A 20232-nucleotide genomic window follows, 5' to 3' on the forward strand; every position below is an offset into this window, starting at 1 on the left:
ATGATTATCAATTTATGAGACTTGAGATATTGTTAAAAAAATAACTTTATTGTAATTATTGATTATTAATTTTAATTATTGATTGATCACAATATTATACTCATAGAAGAAACATTACCTATTTTCTGGACAACTTTAATGAATCAAAGTTCGAGGGAGGATCAGTTATGGGGTGTGCCTGTTGATCCTCCACCAAACTATTTCAAAAAGCTTGTGTATCTTTGAATCAATTGAAAGATTACAATATTATCAGAGATTGACAATGGTGTAACAACCGAAACCGGTCTTTCTAACTATCAATAAAATATGTGGTTCTCGATAATTTTTTAGTCTTTTTATTTAAATAATAGAAGAGTAATATTTGAATTCATAGATTGAAATAACATACAAGGAATGACTGTAGAATGACTTTCTCATTTGCTGACGTGGCGAAGTTTGGACAGTAATGTTCTCTTCACCACTCAACCACTAAATACGATTAATGTGGAATAATAGGCAGAAAACGTCATCAAGGTTTGCTTAGAGTAGCATGTTTTGTCTCAATGAACGTTTCTTTTTCTATTCAATTCTATTGTCGAGTTTCAATAGTTAGGTAAACTACTAGTGACTATAGTTGGGGATGAACGGTATGTTTAATTGGCACAATTATTGATCCACAAACTTAGTACTAACTTCATTTGTACAGACACACACTCTGTAGTTTTTCTAATTTTGAAATTCATGGAGGAGTGTTGAAAAAAGTCTATGAACGGTAATTTATGATCAACAAATTTGTAATAACATACGTGAAAGCGCTAAATTCTTCGAGTAAAATGTTGTTGAACACATTTTAATTAATGACTGCATGTTGGTATAAAAGGGAAGAAATCGTGTACTTATTATGGATTTGATTATAATGATGTTCCTATAATATAACTAGCCCTGTCAAAGAGAAAAACATTATTTTTCTTGAACCTGATATCTAGGATGTTTGGAGATGATTATGATAATAATTTCTAAGAAGTTTTCGCACAAGTTTTGCCTTTTTCTAAGTACTTAACCCAGGAAACCATGATGTGAGTAGATTTTACCATAGAGAAAAGATAGCAAACTTGAAATGAGTTAATAGCATAAGTAGTTATGCTACATTTTCTGTATGACTTTGTCAATATCTTCCAATAATAGTATAATATAATTTATTATTATGATCGACCAGTCTGGAGCTAGACATGGATAAATTTCAGTTTCAATCAGTGAAATTAACCAAGTTTCTCCAGTATTGATATTATTTATTTATTTATTCATTCATTGTACAAAACACTATAATCTCTATATCTATAAAAGGCTAAGCCCCGACAGACTGAAATCACACCACAGCCCAAACTACTGAGCCTAAAAACTTGAAATTTTGCACAATTGTTCATGGTAGCCTCAAAACATCCACTAAGAAAGGATTTTCAGAAATTTGCCCCCCTGAGGGAGCTGGGGCCCCCCAAAAATTTTGTACTTTTTAACCGCTCATTCCACAGCGAAGTAATGAGAAACTTTTTTGTTCAGCTACGAAAAATAATCATAATATAGTTATGACATTGGAGGAAAACTAGGCTGAACCTGTACTATTTCTCTCCAAAAATTTTGAAAGAATGTTAATGTTGTCCAAAGGTTAAGTTTATGAAATCACACACTGCTTTTATTTACATTTATGATTAATCTGATTGTGCCCATATCTGCCAATAACGGTATAAAAATATGATCTACCATTCAGGAACTAGACATAGACTTGTAGTTCTGTGAACAGTAGACCTCACGCGATATTCTCATCCACAAGTACCTGATTGAAACTATAGACCTTATGGAAATACAGCAATAGACTGGCTTCTCCACACATCTGTGTAATCACTTTTCAGCTGATTTATGATGAATGATTCTATAGTCTGATTTTCACTCTCATATTGTCGTATGAAGGAGGCTCCTTTTCCCTTTTATATTATCCTTGAAATGCAAAATTTCCAAAAACCTTATATATACGTCGACGCGCAATTAAAAAAGGAACATACCTATCAAATTTCATGAAAATCTATTACCGCGTTTCGCCGTAAATGCGCAAAATATAAACATATAAACATTCAAACATTAAGAGAAATACCAAACCATCGACTTGTATCTTAGACCTCACTTCGCTCGGTCAAAAATTTCAGTCCTCATCAAAGAAATGAACTAAGCTCCTCCGGTATTGATATTGGATTTATAATACAGTCTGATGAACTCTGTCCCACACCTACTTAAAAGAGTGATCCACTTTCCCTTCAGAATTGATATTTAATTCAATATAATGATGTCGATAATGATAATGTGTTCATGATAAGCCTTGATAATAATAATGTATCCATGATAAGCCCCTGATAATGATAATGTGTTCTTGATAATCACTAAGCATGGTTACGAAGTGAAGTAGCATTAGCGCCAAATTACGGTACTTGTGACCTGTGCACCACATGACCTTTCCACGCATTTTCGAAATTCCTCTTTGATGAGACACAATTAGAGTGCTCATTTTATTCCAATTGGAACTTTGGCTCTCATCGCTGTTCAAATTTGCATTTCTGCTCTCTCGGTCGCCACAATCAGTCATTGATTGACGAGAATCGATCATTGATTGACAAGTATTAGGCTTCATTATGGGTGAGCATTGCTAAATTACTGACAATGCTCCTAGTCATTAATTATTCTGTCTGGGGAAGCAGTAATTTCGTTAATATCGAATCTTATACGGCTTATTTTGTGGGTTGTAAATCTTGTTTGTCTCAATTTCTTAAATTGAAAATGCTCAACTCATAATGTGAGTATTGTTTGAAAAGCTATTGATGGGATGATGATATGAGGGCATTTGTTAATTTCATTCATACTTCGATTGTGGTTTTATCAACATCTATGAGGATCATGTGCCACACAAATCGATCTAGTGAACTGTTCCCTGTCAATGATGTCAACATATTTCCCCTATTACTAAAAAACGTATAGAAAACTGAAATTAATGTTGAATGAGAAAGACTAAGAAATTGTCAAAAACCACAGATTTATTGATACTTAGAAAGACCAGTTTCGGTTATTACACCATTGTCAATCTCTGATAAACTCAGCAAGTTCACACTTGCTGAGTTTATCAGAGATTGACAATAGTGTAATAACCGAAACCGGTCTTTCTAAGAATCAATAAATCTGTGGTTTTCTGACAATTTCTTAGTCTTTTTCATTGAGTTCACACTTGCTGAGTTTATCAGAGATTGACAATAGTGTAATAACCGAAACCGGTCTTTCTAAGAATCAATAAATCTGTGGTTTTCTGACAATTTCTTAGTCTTTTTCATTGAGTTCACACTTGCTGAGTTTATCAGAGATTGACAATAGTTTAATAACCGAAACCGGTCTTTCTAAGTATCAATAAATTTGTGGTTTTTTGACAATTTCTTAGTATTTTTCATTCAATATGAATAATTACCACAATATCAACTTCTCAACTACACAAAAAGTGAAATTAATGTATTGTATTGAAAGAGTAGATCTCATTTTCATTTTCATTTTGTGGATCTGGAATTCTTTCGAGTGAAGCTAGATATTATGGATCAATTATATGCACTTTTAAAAGTAATCTACTTCTATATTTTTTATGATTTATGATTAAATTGATCTAATTTTTGGATTATCATAATGAGATTTTAACGAGAGAATGCTTCTTGAAGAGTTCTTTGTGATCAGTCAAATACACTAAATAGAATCAGCTTATCTCTGAATATAAGGTAGGCTATTTTTAGTATTTTAAGATCTACACATGACCAAAGAAGTATACTGTTGAAGGGTCACTCAGAATTCTTCAGTTGATTAAAAGTGTGTATTTCTTGAATGATTCAATAACCCTGATGGTATTATGTAATATATTAAATCTTATATATTATCTGGAGAAAGTTATCTAATATATTAGATCATGGTGTTATTCATAATATTTTTAGATTCATAATAGCTACTCTGAAGCTGAAAATATGTTTGTTTCTCTGTACTTTGAACTCTGAATAGTTAATTCGAAGACTGGCTAATCATATCCTCCATTTAAATAGTATTCTGTAAAATAATTTGAATACCGTTTTAGGATAAAAACAGGACATGTACGAGATATGTGAGGGACATTCTATGTATAATATACATAGAATTTCTGATACATTAATTATACATTAATTTCTCCTGAAATTAATCACGGTTAAAATTCTACCAGCTTTTGTGAAACCAGGTCTCATACTTGTTCACAATCACTATAATCCAAACAATCACGGTGATGAAAAGAAGCAGTATATTATGATGACTGCTTCTTTTCATCACCGTGATTGTTTGGATTATAGTGATTGTGAACAAGTATGAGACCTGGTTTCACAAAAGCTGGTAGAATTTTAACCGTGATTAATTTCAGGAGAACCAATCAGATGAGGCCTTTTTGATAAGACTGCTTCTCTGATTGGTTTTCGTGGAATTAAACACGATTTAAATTTGACAAGCTTTTTTGCAAAGATTGAGAGATTATTTCGAAATTTGAAACATAAACGACCTAGACCATGGGATATCTTCTTATGCTATCTTTTCTCTATCCCATCTTTACTATCCTAATTTCTAAAATCTTGAAAATAATCTATCAATGATTATCTGCAAGGGGAATATTACATAATATTCTCAACACAACTGTTCTCAAGATTAGACATTCTGACAAGAATATTGAAGGTTCCTTGTTTGAAATTATACACAATACAAACTTGAATTTCTCTAATCAAAATATTCCCGACAAGGTGAAAAAATTTCGTCATCAAAAACCAAAGTGGATGTCACAGAGTTGATTGGCAATATTACGAGAAACATTGCTCGAAAACATACATATTTTGACACTCGCTATTTTAGGCATCATGGACTCTGATTATAGAGGTTCTACGTACAGCATTGTAGGTCTAGTAAGATTAATTTAATATAGTCAGTGGAAATGATACGACAGCATAGTTTCCACATGTCTTACTCCTTCGCCTATTATAGTAGATAGCTGTGTTTCAAGTCACCCCGGTGTATCTTCCTACTCGCCATTAATTCTCTCAAATTTCAATTTTCAATTCAATTCATTAAAAACACACAAAACAAGACAAAACAAAATTACAAAGAATCAAGAAACAAATAAAATGTTACAAATATAAAAACCATGGGCTTTGTGGTTGGGTGTGTTGGAGAAGAGAAAAAAAGAGATGAAGATACCTAGCCAACTATGGTTTCCCATGTAATAGGCAGGCAAAGAAGAGAAGAGAAGAAAATAATATTCAAAATTAATAATATAAAATTAATCATATTAATATATATAATTAATATATTAAAATTAATAATATTAATAATATATCAAAAATAATAATATTAATATCGAGTGACCTGGCTCGCTCAGGTCTAGTGTCAGGGTTTTCAGGTCGCAACTGATCAATTTCAGGGCCTCTGACATGACCCAACGACTGCTTTTTAGTCTGCCTGAACCGACGGCTTAACGTGTCCGTTCGAAACACGGACTCTTTAAACATGAATTCTCTCAAAGCAACGATTATCCAGGCATTTTTCCATTCTTGCGTGATGATTGTACAGCCACGAAAGAATATTTCTGACGCATATTGGAATATTCACAAGATCGCTGCCTGCGTAAACACCCCATTCAAGAGTCAGAAGTTTCTTCATTCATGCATACTTCCGTGATATCATTAAGTAGTAGTAGTTCTGTGAACAGTAGACCTCACGCAGTACTCTCATCCACAAGTACCTGATTGAAACTATAGACCTTTTGGAAATACAACAATAGACTGTCTTCTCCACACATCTGTGTAATCACTTGTCAGCTGATTTATGATGAATAATTCTATAGTCTGATTTTTAAACCAATATTGGCGTATGAAGGAGCCCCTTTTTCCTTTTATATTATCCATGAAATGCAAAATTTCCAAAAACCTTATATATACGTCAACGCGCAATTAGAAAAGGAACATACCTGTCAAATTTCATGAAAATCTATTACTGCGTTTCGCCGTAAATGCGCAACATAAAAACATTCAAACATTAAGAGAAATGCCAAACCGTCGACTTGAATCTTAGACCTCACTTCGCTCGGTCAGTAAGAGAAAAACAACATGTAGTGTAAAATTAACAATACAGCTTATGAGAATGTGCACACTCCCGCAAATAAAATCATAGATCGCAGGTTGCAAACATGGTGTATGATCGTCTTTGAAAATGGCATTAGTAGCCGAAACGTGTCGTGACATAATCATTTTAAAAGGGTACTCTTATTTATATTTTTATCTGTAATATATGTTTACTCCTATAAGAATCTCTAGTATTCTTCCTAAGTCATCGTATAAGATCATCGTTAGTGCTTATTTAAATTTTCACACTTCCGCGAATCAAATCATAAAACGCATGTTGCAAACGTGTGAATATTACCTTGAGAGCCTGAGGTATTTTCTCATGTTATCGCTATAGATTTTCAAGATAGTCATATCTTCGTTGATTACTGTTGAATGAATTTTAATATTATTGAATTCTGTTTTTGAAGCGTTTGATTTACAAATTTTGGGAAATTATTCTGAAGACTCTTCTCTTCTAATTCATTACGAACTACAACACACTGCTGACTTCACGTTTGTGAATTCCACGATAAAAAAACATGGAAGACTTAATTGACTCTATCCATTCATGTCTGTGTTTCGAAAAAAACTCATAGATAGATAGTGTAATGCTCTTCCTGGGGGAGTCACTCTCACCTCCAAGGATAGGACAATACACATAGGGTGATGTAATGCTGTATTTAAATGCCTCACGTTGGGCCGGCAAATCATGTGGAGCGGTATTTGATGGCTTCACACATGTAGAGTGAATCTTGTACTGAGTCAATGGTGTAGCGGCTATAAATTTTGCAATGGCGTGTGAGGACGCTGAGTGAACACCAGACTGATTGACTCACTACAAGACTCAATACAATTGTCGGAATCGCGGGAGGCCTAAACGCTCGCTCACCCTTGATTCCTCTAATGACAAATTGTATAATGATGAAATTTTTAATAAGCAGTGTAGCGATCGCTAAACACTGAAGACGGATACCTTAAAATTATTACCTGTGAAGAATGAGCATACAAAATCATACAGGTCGAGCAAAAATCCCGATGTAGATAATTTACGGGACTGCGTCTCTAATAAGTTCTGAAGGATTAAAATACGGTATTTGAACCAAATATCGTTCAGAATATATTTCGAGAACAGAGTCTTGTCGGGTTTTAAGCTCTATTGTAGGAATTTATATGATCTATGGCTGCATCTGCTGTACAATTGATGTGTTCGCTCCTAAGTCGAGGTAGGTAACAGATAAAAGCTGATATATGAGCAGGTAAGGACAAAGAATAAATATCTCGATCTGACCCCACTCGCTACATCCACTTAGACCTGTTCCAATATCCAGCTTGATTCAATTATTCCAATGATCGTATTCGATCGGTTCTTGATGATATAGAACGTATCAGACACAATAATTGACAGGCTTGAGAAATAATCGAACTCAGAAAGCGAATTAACAAAACTGAAATATATTACAATAAAATATGCAATCATACAGTGCAGGTTCAGAATTTGATTTACAGGTTGATAATAATTTAGCATTAATAGAATAGTTAAAAATTTTCCTGTGCTTGCATGATACCATGCGTGATTCAACAGAATTTTACAATTGATAAAATTTAACAGTTTGAAAAATAGTGAAAAAATGAATTATAGAAATATTTTTTTTAAAATGTTCGGGTCGTGGTTCAGGCAGCGGAGGATAGTTAATCAACTACAAATTCTTATAAATTTAAATATTGAATAAATTTTAGGCTCTTAATAACTAAAAGCGCTTGTCGGCGTGGCCAATAGTTTAACGAAGAAAAAATTTATGTTTTTCTGCACTGAAATATTTTCGAAGCGTAGATTGGGGCCCCTTATGACTTATAACTCACGTGAACTTCCTTGGCGGTCGTGGTTTTCTTCTTTAGATCAAAAATCGTTTGATCGGCGGCAATCCAGGCTTTGGTTTCAGCACGTGGGGAATTTTAATTTAAATATCTCCTTCACCGAATTAATTAAGGGATAGTTTACTTCAAGCTTTTAAATTTATCGATTGATGAAAACAGAAATTTATAAAGAACAAATAGATTGGCCTAAAATATCGGCTCACAAATAGAACATTTAAAAATCGAACAAGAAATTTTCACAAATAGGTCTTTGGTAACTATAAAAAGAGATCTACACGGTAAGGATTTCAAAAGGGAAGTGCTGCTGTTTTCTCTAAGCTTTTAGGCTAGACCTTGCTTCTCGGAATCTCGATGTAATAATTTGCATAAAAATTTGCCATTGGTAGAACGCTTGTGACGTAAACATGACGTCAGTGGCAAGTAGTAGAATACAATTCCTTTGATTACAATAATAATTTAATTTATGTAATTCTTAAAACTGCTTAATCTTATAGACATAGTTCCTTTCATACAATGTACACGTGCTAGTGTAACTGATAAGGCAGGGTTGGTGTCTGATAATAGATTAACATGTGTTGCTTTCAAACGATCACCGTCTTGGTGCTATTTCTATGCACTGTGATTGGTTTAGACCTACCAAAGAGATTTAATTACCATGTGGTTCAGTTGAATTAAATTATTAATAAATTAATATTCTTGTACAATTTTTATTAGGTTTGAGATTATTATAATTAATTTCTGCCATTTTATCAATAATAGAATTTCATGCTATGACCTATTTAGTTACAATAAGACCTGACGCATAATACAATTTCTTAAATAATAAATAATTTCAACAATAATACATACATTTTATTTTTTATTTTGAAATTCTTGATCCTTTATTGATAGTTTTATAATTTTTAGGAATGATATTTTACCTTGCATGAGAACCGGTATGATATTTGACAATGCTTTGAATCAGTCAGCTGCGTTCGAACTGTTTTAAAAACATCTGATCGATAGTAAACAAGTGTAACCTCAAAATCAGTGAGCAATTCGTAAATACTTTGTGCTTTATTTGCAAAATAATTATAATTTTATTGAATAATTCTCCTAGAAAATGTTCAGTACAGAACGGTACTCTTATCAATATACAGTTATTGATAAGTAAGCTTTATCGCTCGGTCGCTAACTATTCCTTACCAAATTCTTTCATTTTAAAAGGTAATCACAATTTTTCTCTCTTCTCATGAGATCTATTTAAAAAATTCATCACACAAAAGCCCCCAGGATATTTTAAATAGGTAATTGGGAGACGAGTCGAAACAATGACTATTTGAAAAATCCGATATTGTGATGAATACACTATTTCATCTCCTTACTTCTACGAAAACTCAACACTTAACACTAAAAACAATATATCGTGCACTTTTGGCTACGAAAAATAAATAATTGATTGTTCCTTTCATTGGATACAATCGAAATACAATAATTAATGAGGTCTCTTTGGATCCTTCATTAAAACAACTCCACAACTTCCATTCACGGGTGGCTTATGAGCAGACCCATAACTATAACAAATATACAAGATTTCACATATTACTTCTTAAGATTTGAATAGTATTTGCAACAAATATAGACTTTCATCATTTTTTCGTAGTTATTACAGGTTTCGACTCTTTATTCTGGCTTTTACATAAATTGGGTGAGAGTGTGATTTTACTTCGGTGACTTGACAATCGTCTACCGTTTGACTCGAGCAATTCCTTATTTGCGCTTAGTACGTTGCGTACAAACAGGGTTACACTTGAAATGGCTTTCTTGATTTTTATCAATGTTGGTTACAAATATTAAGTCCTTAAGATTACATTTATCAATTTGAATTACAATTCATGATCTTTTGATGCAACAGTAATAAATTTCACATTTGAAGGTAAGAATTTCATTTTCTTTTTAGCTTTTTTAGCAATACATTTATATAACACAGAACATGCGCATTTCGTGCAAATTAACATAAATATATATTTTTGGTTGCGTTTTTGCTTATGATTTCACATTAAATAATATGTTACATTAATAATTGAATAACGATATTGCTTGGATTCTATTAACATTGACTCTAGGATTTCGTACACATTGGTTGGTGGGACGAAGAAAATTATCGAACAGGCTTTGGTTCTGAATAGATTTTTCTATTGATTCTGTATTTCAAGGTTATATTTACGCATTTTTTCAAATAAACTTTGTTTATTTTCTTTCTTCCTATTCACTACTAACTTCATGTTATTTCCAATTTACAAATATTTTCTGTGGATAATATAATTCTTGTTTCTGTTTTTCAGTTGTGCAGATGATACCAGGCGATTGTTTCGATGATGACTCTGACACGAGGCGGATGGCTTGATTAGGTTGGTAAATTTTTAGAGTTGTTTTGTAGTTTTATTTTCTTGACTTAGAGTTGATAATAATTTCTTCATTTGAAGTAGGTTGATAATGTTTCCTTATTAGTTGAGATGCGGCGAAGTTTAGGCTATGTTGATTAACTAGGCAGCAGTAGAAAGATGCTAGTCTGCAAAGATGTGGTTCAATGGGTAGGCTGTGATTATGAAGTGTTTGATAATTGGTGTAATTCACAACGTAGCTTTCAGTTAATTAAAATATTATTATTTCCTCAAGCCCCCATCTAAATTTGATTCGGTGTCATTTAAGGTCCAATTCCAATTTGCAACTATCCGTTTTGTTAAAACTTGGCTTAAAACGAATGTGCCGATGGTGTAGATCAATTCTTACAAACGTATTTCCTCTTTGTCGGCCGGTAACATGCAGTTTGCTATTCTTAAACCTTACATGCCGGTGATGTGTGTTGATTCTGGTTGATAGTATTTTTCTTTTCTGCATGCTGGTGTACAGTCTGTTTGATTTTAACCGGACATGACTGCGGTGTGAATAGATTCTTTTTGCCACTGTTTTTCTTTTCTGCATGGCGGTGAAAAACTTGATATTCAACTTCAGCCTAACATGACGGCGGTGTAAATGCACTCTACTAGTTGGTTTTCTTTTTGGACGTATTGTAATTCTTCTTGTTTGTGGTTTTGATTCATAGTTTTTCGGTTTTTGTTTTGATTTTGATTTGTTGTGGGTTTCTGTTTTACTTCTATGTTTTGTGGGTTATCTTCATGAGTATTGGGTTTGTATGTTGCAGGCGCTGTCTTCGGTGGAGGGACAGTGATGTGGGCAATCGGCGGTCCGGGCTGCTCTTCCACTCGGCGGGCAACGTCCTTGGACTCCTGGTAGTCGGCGCGCGGTGGTATGGGCTGTCCCTCTACCTGATGGATGTCGTCCTCGTCCTGGCGGGTGATGTCGGCTGGTCCCTCTCGGCGTTCTGCGGGGTGCGGCGCGACTTCAGTCCTGACATTCTCGGTGGGTTGGTTTTCCATACATGTGTCACGTTCGCTTGCCTGTTTGATGACTTCCTCCTTGAGCATGTCTGCTTTCGCATGCATGGGCTCAATCTCTGGTCCAATATTGATTTTAATTGTCTGATGTTTCTCCTCGATTTGCCATCCTGATATCCTGCTTTCTTCCGCTTCCCTCAACTTTTGTTCTGATTTCTTGAAACTCTGTTCACTTGTGTTCCGCATCTGTCGGATATCTTTAATTAGTTCTTCATTTGCTCGTTTGTTTTCTCTAATTAGTTCTTCATTTGCTCGTTTGTTTTCTCTAACCATATCATTCATTGTTTCATTGATTTGGTCGTAGTTCTTATTTATATTGTTCAACGCTTCCAGGATGAGACTCATCTGTAACACGGAAGGGGCGGGTAGGCCTATGTAGCCTTCGGTCGGCGGCGGAAACTCTGTGGTATGAGCTACGGGCGTCTGGACTTCTGGAACGGTGGTACATGGCATTTCTCCCGCGCGAACTCCTCCGTCTCTGACATCGCTGATGTGGGCTCCAGGATGCGGTGTGGATTTTCCATGGTTTATTGAATGATACAATGATGCGAGTGCAGTGAAACGTCCGCGAATATGTGAGGTTATGTGCAAGATTACAAATGAATGACCACAAGTTGAAATAGTGTAAAAACTTCGTTGAAGTGAAGGAATACAAAAGTGTGCTTCAATAATATGTTCAGTGATGAAGTGAATCAAAGTAGCAATATCGTTAACATAAAATGATAAGAACATACAGGATATAATGGACACTCATGCGGTAATACAGGTACGCCTCTTATAATTTATTATTACTATTATTATAAATATTTTATTCTTATAATTTCTTGCCGCAATTCAATATATAGGCTAGTGTTCTTTGCACAATTTTATATAAAAGCAGTGATACTCTGCTTAAATTATTCCGCAATATATCCGTGATTTAATTTTACTTCCCTCTTTATGTTTTAAAAATTTTTAAAACTGTAAATAACTTCAATCCTCTTTTCTGTAAATATTTATAAATTGTTTCAATATAGACCTAATATTCTTCAAATAATATGACCTTTCTTATGATATCTCTTATACCTATGACTTATAGTACGACCAATTTTCGAATAACACGATAATAAAATTCTGAGTTCGATTTTTTCTCTAAAAATTCATCAATCGATAAATTTCTTTTCCGTTCAAGAATTGGGTATGGTAATTCTTGTTATTTTATATAACAGTGAACAGTCAATATTAAATTCGAAAAAATTCACAACCATGAATTTTTTCAAAAAATTTTCCCGTTGTCAGCGCTATAGTATACTGAGCAACTAAATAATCCTCGCAGTCGATTATCCACCTCTTCAATGCCTATCACTGTTGGGCGCCAAATCATGTGGTGCTCTTCCTGGGGGAGTCACTCTCACCTCCAAGGATAGGACAACACACTTAGGGTGATGTAATGCTGTATTTAAATGCCTCACGTTGGGCCGGCAAATCATGTGGAGCGGTATTTGAAGGCTTCACACATGTAGGGTGAATCTTGCACTGAGTCAGTGGTGTAGTGGCTATAAATTTTGCAATGGCGTGTGAGGACGCTGAGTGAACACCAGACTGATTGACTCACTACAAGACTCAATACAATTGTCGGAATCGCGGGAGGCCTAAACGCTCGCTCACCCTTGATTCCTCTAATGACAAATTGTATAATGATGAAATTTTTAATAAGCAGTGTAGCGATCGCTAAACACTGAAGACGGATACCTTAAAATTATTACCTGTGAAGAATGAGCATACAAAATCATACAGGTCGAGAAAAAATCCCGATGTAGATAATTTACGGGACTGCGTCTCTAATAAGTTCTGAAGGATTAAAATACGGTATTTGAACCAATATCGTTCAGAATATATTTCGAGAACAGAGTCTTGTCGGGTTTTAAGCTCTATTGTAGGAATTTATATGATCTATGGCTGCATCTGCTGTACAATTGATGTGTTCGCTCCTAAGTCGAGGTAGGTAACAGATAAAAGCTGATATATGAGCAGGTAAGGACAAAGAATAAATATCTCGATCTGACCCCACTCGCTACATCCACTTAGACCTGTTCCAATATCCAGCTTGATTCAATTATTCCAATGATCGTATTCGATCGGTTCTTGATGATATAGAACGTATCAGACACAATAATTGACAGGCTTAAGAAATAATCGAACTCAGAAAGCGAATTAACAAGACTGAAATATATTATAATAAAATATGTAATCATACAGTGCAGATTCAGAATTTGATTCACAGGTTGATAATAATTTAGCATTAATAGAATAGTTAAAAATTTTCTTGTGCTTGCATGATACCATGCGTGATTCAACAGAATTTTACAATTGATAAAATTTAACAGTTTGAAAAATAGTGAAAAAATGAATTATAGAAATATTTTTTTTAAAATGTTCGGGTCGTGGTTCAGGCAGCGGAGGATAGTTAATCAACTACAAATTCTTATAAATTTAAATATTGAATAAATTTTAGGCTCTTAATAACTAAAAGCGCTTGTCGGCGTGGCCAATAATTTAACGAAGAAAAATTTATGTTTTTCTGCACTGAAATATTTTCGAAGCGTAGATTGGGGCCCCTTATGACTTATAACTCACGTGAACTTCCTTGGCGGTCGTGGTTTTCTTCTTTAGATCAAAAATCGTTTGATCGGCGGCAATCCAGGCTTTGGTTTCAGCACGTGGGGAATTTTAATTTAAATATCTCCTTCACCGAATTAATTAAGGGATAGTTTACTTCAAGCTTTTAAATTTATCGATTGATGAAAACGGAAATTTATAAATAACAAATAGATTGGCCTAAAATATCGGCTCACAAATAGAACATTTAAAAATCGAACAAGAAATTTTCACAAATAGGTCTTTGGTAACTATAAAAAGAGATCTACACGGTAAGGATTTCAAAAGGGAAGTGCTGCTGTTTTCTCTAAGCTTTTAGGCTAGACCTTGCTTCTCGGAATCTCGATGTAATAATTTGCATAAAAATTTGCCATTGGTAGAACGCTTGTGACGTAAACATGACGTCAGTGGCAAGTAGTAGAATACAATTCCTTTGATTACAATAATAATTTAATTTATGTAATTCTTAAAACTGCTTAATCTTATAGACATAGTTCCTTTCATACAATGTACACGTGCTAGTGTAACTGATAAGGCAGGGTTGGTGTCTGATAATAGATTAACATGTGTTGCTTTCAAACGATCACCGTCTTGGTGCTATTTCTATGCACTGTGATTGGTTAGACCTACCAAAGAGATTTAATTACCATGTGGTTCAGTTGAATTAAATTATTAATAAATTAATATTCTTGTACAATTTTTATTAGGTTTGAGATTATTATAATTAATTTCTGCCATTTTATCAATAATAGAATTTCATGCTATGACCTATTTAGTTACAATAAGACCTGACGCATAATACAATTTCTTAAATAATAAATAATTTCAACAATAATACATACATTTTATTTTTTATTTTGAAATTCTTGATCCTTTATTGATAGTTTTATAATTTTTAGGAATGATATTTTACCTTGCATGAGAACCGGTATGATATTTGACAATGCTTTGAATCAGTCAGCTGCGTTCGAACTGTTTTAAAAACATCTGATCGATAGTAAACAAGTGTAACCTCAAAATCAGTGAGCAATTCGTAAATACTTTGTGCTTTATTTGCAAAATAATTATAATTTTATTGAATAATTCTCCTAGAAAATGTTCAGTACAGAACGGTACTCTTATCAAATATACAGTTATTGATAAGTAAGCTTTATCGCTCGGTCGCTAACTATTCCTTACCAAATTCTTTCATTTTAAAAGGTAATCACAATTTTTCTCTCTTCTCATGAGATCTATTTAAAAAATTCATCACAATAGATAGATAGATAGTTTTGCGGGGTCGCCAAATAATTGAGTGATGAAAAAATTATATTTTTAGTTCTAAGAATATTACACTTGTAGCTTGTATTTGAACTACTTTCAAGTCAATGAATTTCATTTGATTTTGAAATTATTTTGTCAAGTCGTTGTTCGCAAATCAAATGAAAATCGCAAGTTGCAAACATGTGGACACCTCATAAGAGACTGCAGTATTCTTCTAAGGACCGAATTCACCAAAACGAAAACTTAGTTTAAGTGTCAGTTGATTCTAAGTGCCGTTTGCACAGTCACAATTCAAACTAAATTTCATTTTAAACTGAATCAAATCCGTATCAAGTCTCGTTTGTTATGATGTGTTTCATTTTGAGTTTAAGCCACCAGCTGATTTAATTTCGTTTAATCTTTGACTGTGCAAATGGCCCTAAGTGAACAAAAAATAATATTACAAAATCAACTCAAAATCATCTGACGTTGAACAAAGTACCGCTCAAACCTAGATTACGTTTTTGGTGAATTTGGGCCTAAGTCGTCGTATGATAACGGTAATGAACTAACCTGAATGTAAGCGTAGTCAACGGCCGGTACGACTTGTGACTGAAGGGATCCGACATCGGAGTGCCCCAGAAGTCATCGACCAACAGCCGGTGTAGCGGGGTTTGTCCCGTAACATCATTATTCCGTACAATCGCCGGTACATCGTCGTGAACAAATTCGCCACGCAGCGAATTCACGTAGAGCGCGACAGCGAGGCCCCCCACAACCGTGTAAGTCGCGTGTCGACCCATTACTGAGGGCGCCGCAGCCCTTACTGGCCCTTTATCGGCGCTTTTCCTTCCCCCACCAACCGGCTTCTGGTTCGGCACATGCGCGCCAAGGCGCATCTACGCAACCCGCCTGACAGCTGTGTGTCGCGGGTTGCCTATCGAGACACAAGTTCAAGGTCACCTGGAGTCTGGTTACCTGCATTTTTACGTTATACCATAGAGTAAAGATAGCATGAGAAGATATCCCATGATATAGATAGTTTATGTTCTGAATGTCACTGTTAACTCGAGCCGATTACTGTGGACTACTGTCTACTATTACTGTTTTGGTGGATATGAGTGAAAGAACAGAACAGTATGAGAGACTACAAGCATCACATAGCTTCACCATGTTGTTATATCGTTTATGTTCGGAATTTCAAGCCGATTCCTTGTTAAATTCTTTTTTTATTCAAGCTGATTACTGTCGACCACTGTTTTCATGGGGTGAGAGTGAAAGAATGGAACAGTATGAGAGACCACCAGAATCACATAGCTTCACCATTTTATGTTTCATTCATGTTCTGAATTTCAAGCATATTTTTTGTTAACTCAAGCCGATTACTGTCGACTACTGTTGTCATGGGGTGAAAGTGAAAAAGCTGCACAGTATGAGAGACTACCAGCATCATATAGCTTCACCATGTTATATATATCGTTTATGTTCTGAATTTCAAGCCGATTTTTGCTAACTCAAGTCGGCTACTGACTACCATTACTGTTTTAGTAGGATAAGAGTGGAAGAACGGCACAGTATGAGAGACTACCAGCATCACATAGCTTCATCATGTTATGTATCATTTATGCTCTGATTACAAGCCGATTCTCTGTTAACTCAAGCCGATTACTGTCGACTACTGTTTTCGTGGGGTGAGAGTGAAGGAACGGTAGAATGTGAGAAACTATCAGCATCACATAGCTTCACCATGTTATATATCGTTTATGTTTTGAATTTCAAGCCGATTTTTGCTAACTCAAGCCGATTACTGTCTAATATTATTGTATCAGTGGTATAAGAGTAGAAGAACGGCACATTATGAGACACAACTACCATCATCACGACATAGCCTACCAAAAAGAATAACTAGGACTATCAAATTCAGTTAACAGTGGAATTTGGTACATAAACGCCCTACACCATAATAATATCTTCTTATGCTATCTTTTCTATGATATACCATAAAGAAAGGATAAGCGCAAATTTGTCTTTGGTAATACTTCTTGTTTTGGTCAAGTCTCAAAAACTATTTGTTTGTCTCTGGTGATACTAAACCTGGACTTTTATTTACAGAAAATTTTCGTGGATTTTACATTCGCTTAGATTCTCTGTGATATCGGACAAACACTTTTATGACGGCTTGAGGGTATCCAACCAATCTTCAATCCGAAGTGATGGAAGTTGATATATACAGATGATCTTCAGGCTGATCCTAGATTGAAGTTGAACTGATCTGTTGTAAGAATGCAGGTGGATCAAAACTACAATTTTTTTATGAATTGGGTAGTACTTTTCATAGAGAAAAAACTCTCAAAACTCAGTTTGTAGATTCAACTGACAAATTGATGTTTGTTGGCTTGTTGGGAATGAATATTTTCGATAAAACCTGGATATATTAAACGATAACCTGGACAGTTTAACGGCTGTGGAACCATTGTATAGCTTATTATTAGTCAAGTTTTTGGGTACATGTTCTCAAAGCTGACCACTGCTGATCTAATAAGACAGCACACCAAACAGAATGATCTATGATTAGCGCAGAATTATAAGCTGTTGGTGAGGTTGTGTGCTATTCTGGACGTTGTGTTGGAGTGCTCGTCAGTGGCTCGAGTTGGACTATCCTAGATTGAAGTTGGACTAGCTGGAGAGTAAGTGATGAGAACAGAGTATTAGAGAGCTGACACATTCATCCCCTTCCTAGAAAGATTTCACACCAGGTAATTGGGAAACTGGGATGTGCAGGGTATGATTGATAACCATAAACAGGGCAGTCTCGCCCTGTAAAACGTGTGATCTCCTTCATTCATGGAAATTCATGAGTCAAAACATGTTGGGACCAATATCCCGGTCTAGATGAATTGAATTCTTTTTTGTTATTTATTTGTATTTTTTACAAAGAAGCACTGACTGGGAGAGAAAAACTAAGGATACTCCTTGTACTATTTCTCTCCCAAATTCAGATAACATTTTGAAAGTCCAAAATAAGGTTATGATTTCACTTTACTAAAATTTAGTCCATTTTCACTCAAAAACAACGAAAACTAAGATTTTCAAATTTTGACGGTTGAAAACAGAATAAAAAACAAAAATATCACACTCAAATCACCATTGATTGGAAAATTTTTGATAATGATTTGTGAGTAATTCATGCATCGTTAATTGATGATCGATTTTGATTACATGAGTAAATCGCTCGATACCTCATGATCATTTATCAATTTAATGAAAGAAGTTCTGATTGATAATGAAAGAAAATGATTGATATTGATTTGTGAGTAATTCATGCATTGTTAATTGATCACATGAGTAAATCGCTCGATACCTCATGATCATTTATCAATTTAATGAAAGAAGTTCTGGTCGGTCTATTACAATGATTTCTTAAGGTGCGTACAGATTTACGCGCCGCGAACATGATCAATTCACTTTTAATCAGCTGATGCAAAGCTTTTTATATCTGTATCTTACCGTTTCTGTAAAAATACAGATATAATTAGCTGATTAAAAGTGAATTGCTCATGTTCGCGGCGCGTATGTCTGTAAGCACTTTTAGATGATAACGGGATTGCTTTGTCTCTTTGTTTATAAAGTTTGGAAACTCATACCCGTTAACATCTTCACCCTTAGAGGAACAGTTTTGGGCTTTAAGCCTGTTGTTCCTCTCCCAATCATTCATAGTTGAGAATTATATTGTATTCATCGATGTATAAATAAATAAATGAATAAATAAAACTTTTCCCTCATATAAGTTCAATATGCTTCTCATATTCCTCCTGAATTCTCACCCAAAGAAACATGAAACTTAGTTCGACCACGTAAATCATTAAAGCCCACATATTCAAACAACTCCATCCTTGTGTTACTATACCAAGTTTTTGTAACACGATTCACAATCTCATATCCCTGAATTTTCCAGCAAGTTATCATGCTCTTTATCTACAACAGCATGAGGAAGAACCTATCTCTCTCCTTGTCCCATAACAACATGAGAGAGTACCTATCCCTATCATTGTCTCACTACAGAATGAGAAGAACCTATCCCTGTCCTTGTCTCACATCAGCATGAGAGAGTACCTATCCCTGTCCTTGTTTCACAGCAGCATGAGAGAGTACCTATCCCTGTCATTGTTTCACAGCAGCATGAGAGAGCACCTATCCATGTCCTTGTTTCACAGCAGCATGAGAAAGAACCTATCCCCGTCCTTGTCTCACAACAGCATAAGAGAGCAACTTTCCTTCTCTTCATCCTAAATTCTCACAATAATGTCCCTGTCCCAGTTCTAAATTCACACAATATTGAGGGGAAGACAAATAATACAAATTCGAAAATTTCGCCGACTTCATTCAACGAACAAACAGAAGCCTCCAATTGTAATCCAATTTGCGGCGGCAAATTTTTGCGCGGTTCGCACAGACTCCAACTAACTGTTCCCTTCTATATCCTTTTGTATCATATTCTAATGATACAGCACGTGACAGGAATACCACTGTGTATCATTTCGGATAACTCCGTACGTGGTATGTCTCCAAATGACGTGATATAAACTCAAAGCGTTGCAGTCGCCTGTATATTTGTGCCACTATTTACATTGCAACGTTCCTTGTTTTTGTTACTGTTCCTGTGTCTCTCACATCCCCGCATACAATGAATGAGGGGTGCATTGTATATTATATTCAGCAACAACCCTCTCTGAAAATACTCTGAGAGTATTCTCGGGTATCACATCAGTCATGTTCTCAGCCCTCGTGCGGAATTCTGTGGTTGAAGCATGAGGGAAAGTCATGTTTCATTCATTTGTGATATGTTGAACGGAATTGATTTGGGGGTCCAAAGGAGC

The 20232-nt window shown here is 34.9% G+C and overlaps 1 protein-coding gene across 1 annotated transcript; it reads right to left on the reverse strand.

The window, feature by feature from the left end:
- Positions 1-15769: 15769 nt before the first annotated feature.
- LOC120353941 (protein O-mannosyl-transferase TMTC3-like) lies at positions 15770-16254 on the reverse strand. Its single transcript, XM_039439499.1, has 2 exons — positions 15929-16254; positions 15770-15794 (listed from the first exon to the last, which is right to left on the reverse strand). Exons 1-2 carry the CDS (start codon positions 16252-16254, stop codon positions 15770-15772), a joined length of 351 nt encoding a protein of 116 aa, XP_039295433.1.
- Positions 16255-20232: the final 3978 nt, after the last annotated feature.

The sequence above is a fragment of the Nilaparvata lugens genome, chromosome 12 (genome assembly GCF_014356525.2).
Source record: "Nilaparvata lugens isolate BPH chromosome 12, ASM1435652v1, whole genome shotgun sequence".
Classification (NCBI taxonomy): Eukaryota; Metazoa; Arthropoda; class Insecta; order Hemiptera; family Delphacidae; genus Nilaparvata; species Nilaparvata lugens.

Coding starts and splice junctions, on each gene's coding strand:
- LOC120353941 (XM_039439499.1), bottom strand. CDS start 16,254: ATGCGCCTTGGCGCGCATGTGCCGAACCAGAAGCCGGTTGGTGGGGGA. Junction 15,795..15,928: donor TTGACTACGCTTACATTCAG/GTTAGTTCATTA, acceptor TTGTTCACTTAG/GGCCATTTGCACAGTCAAAG.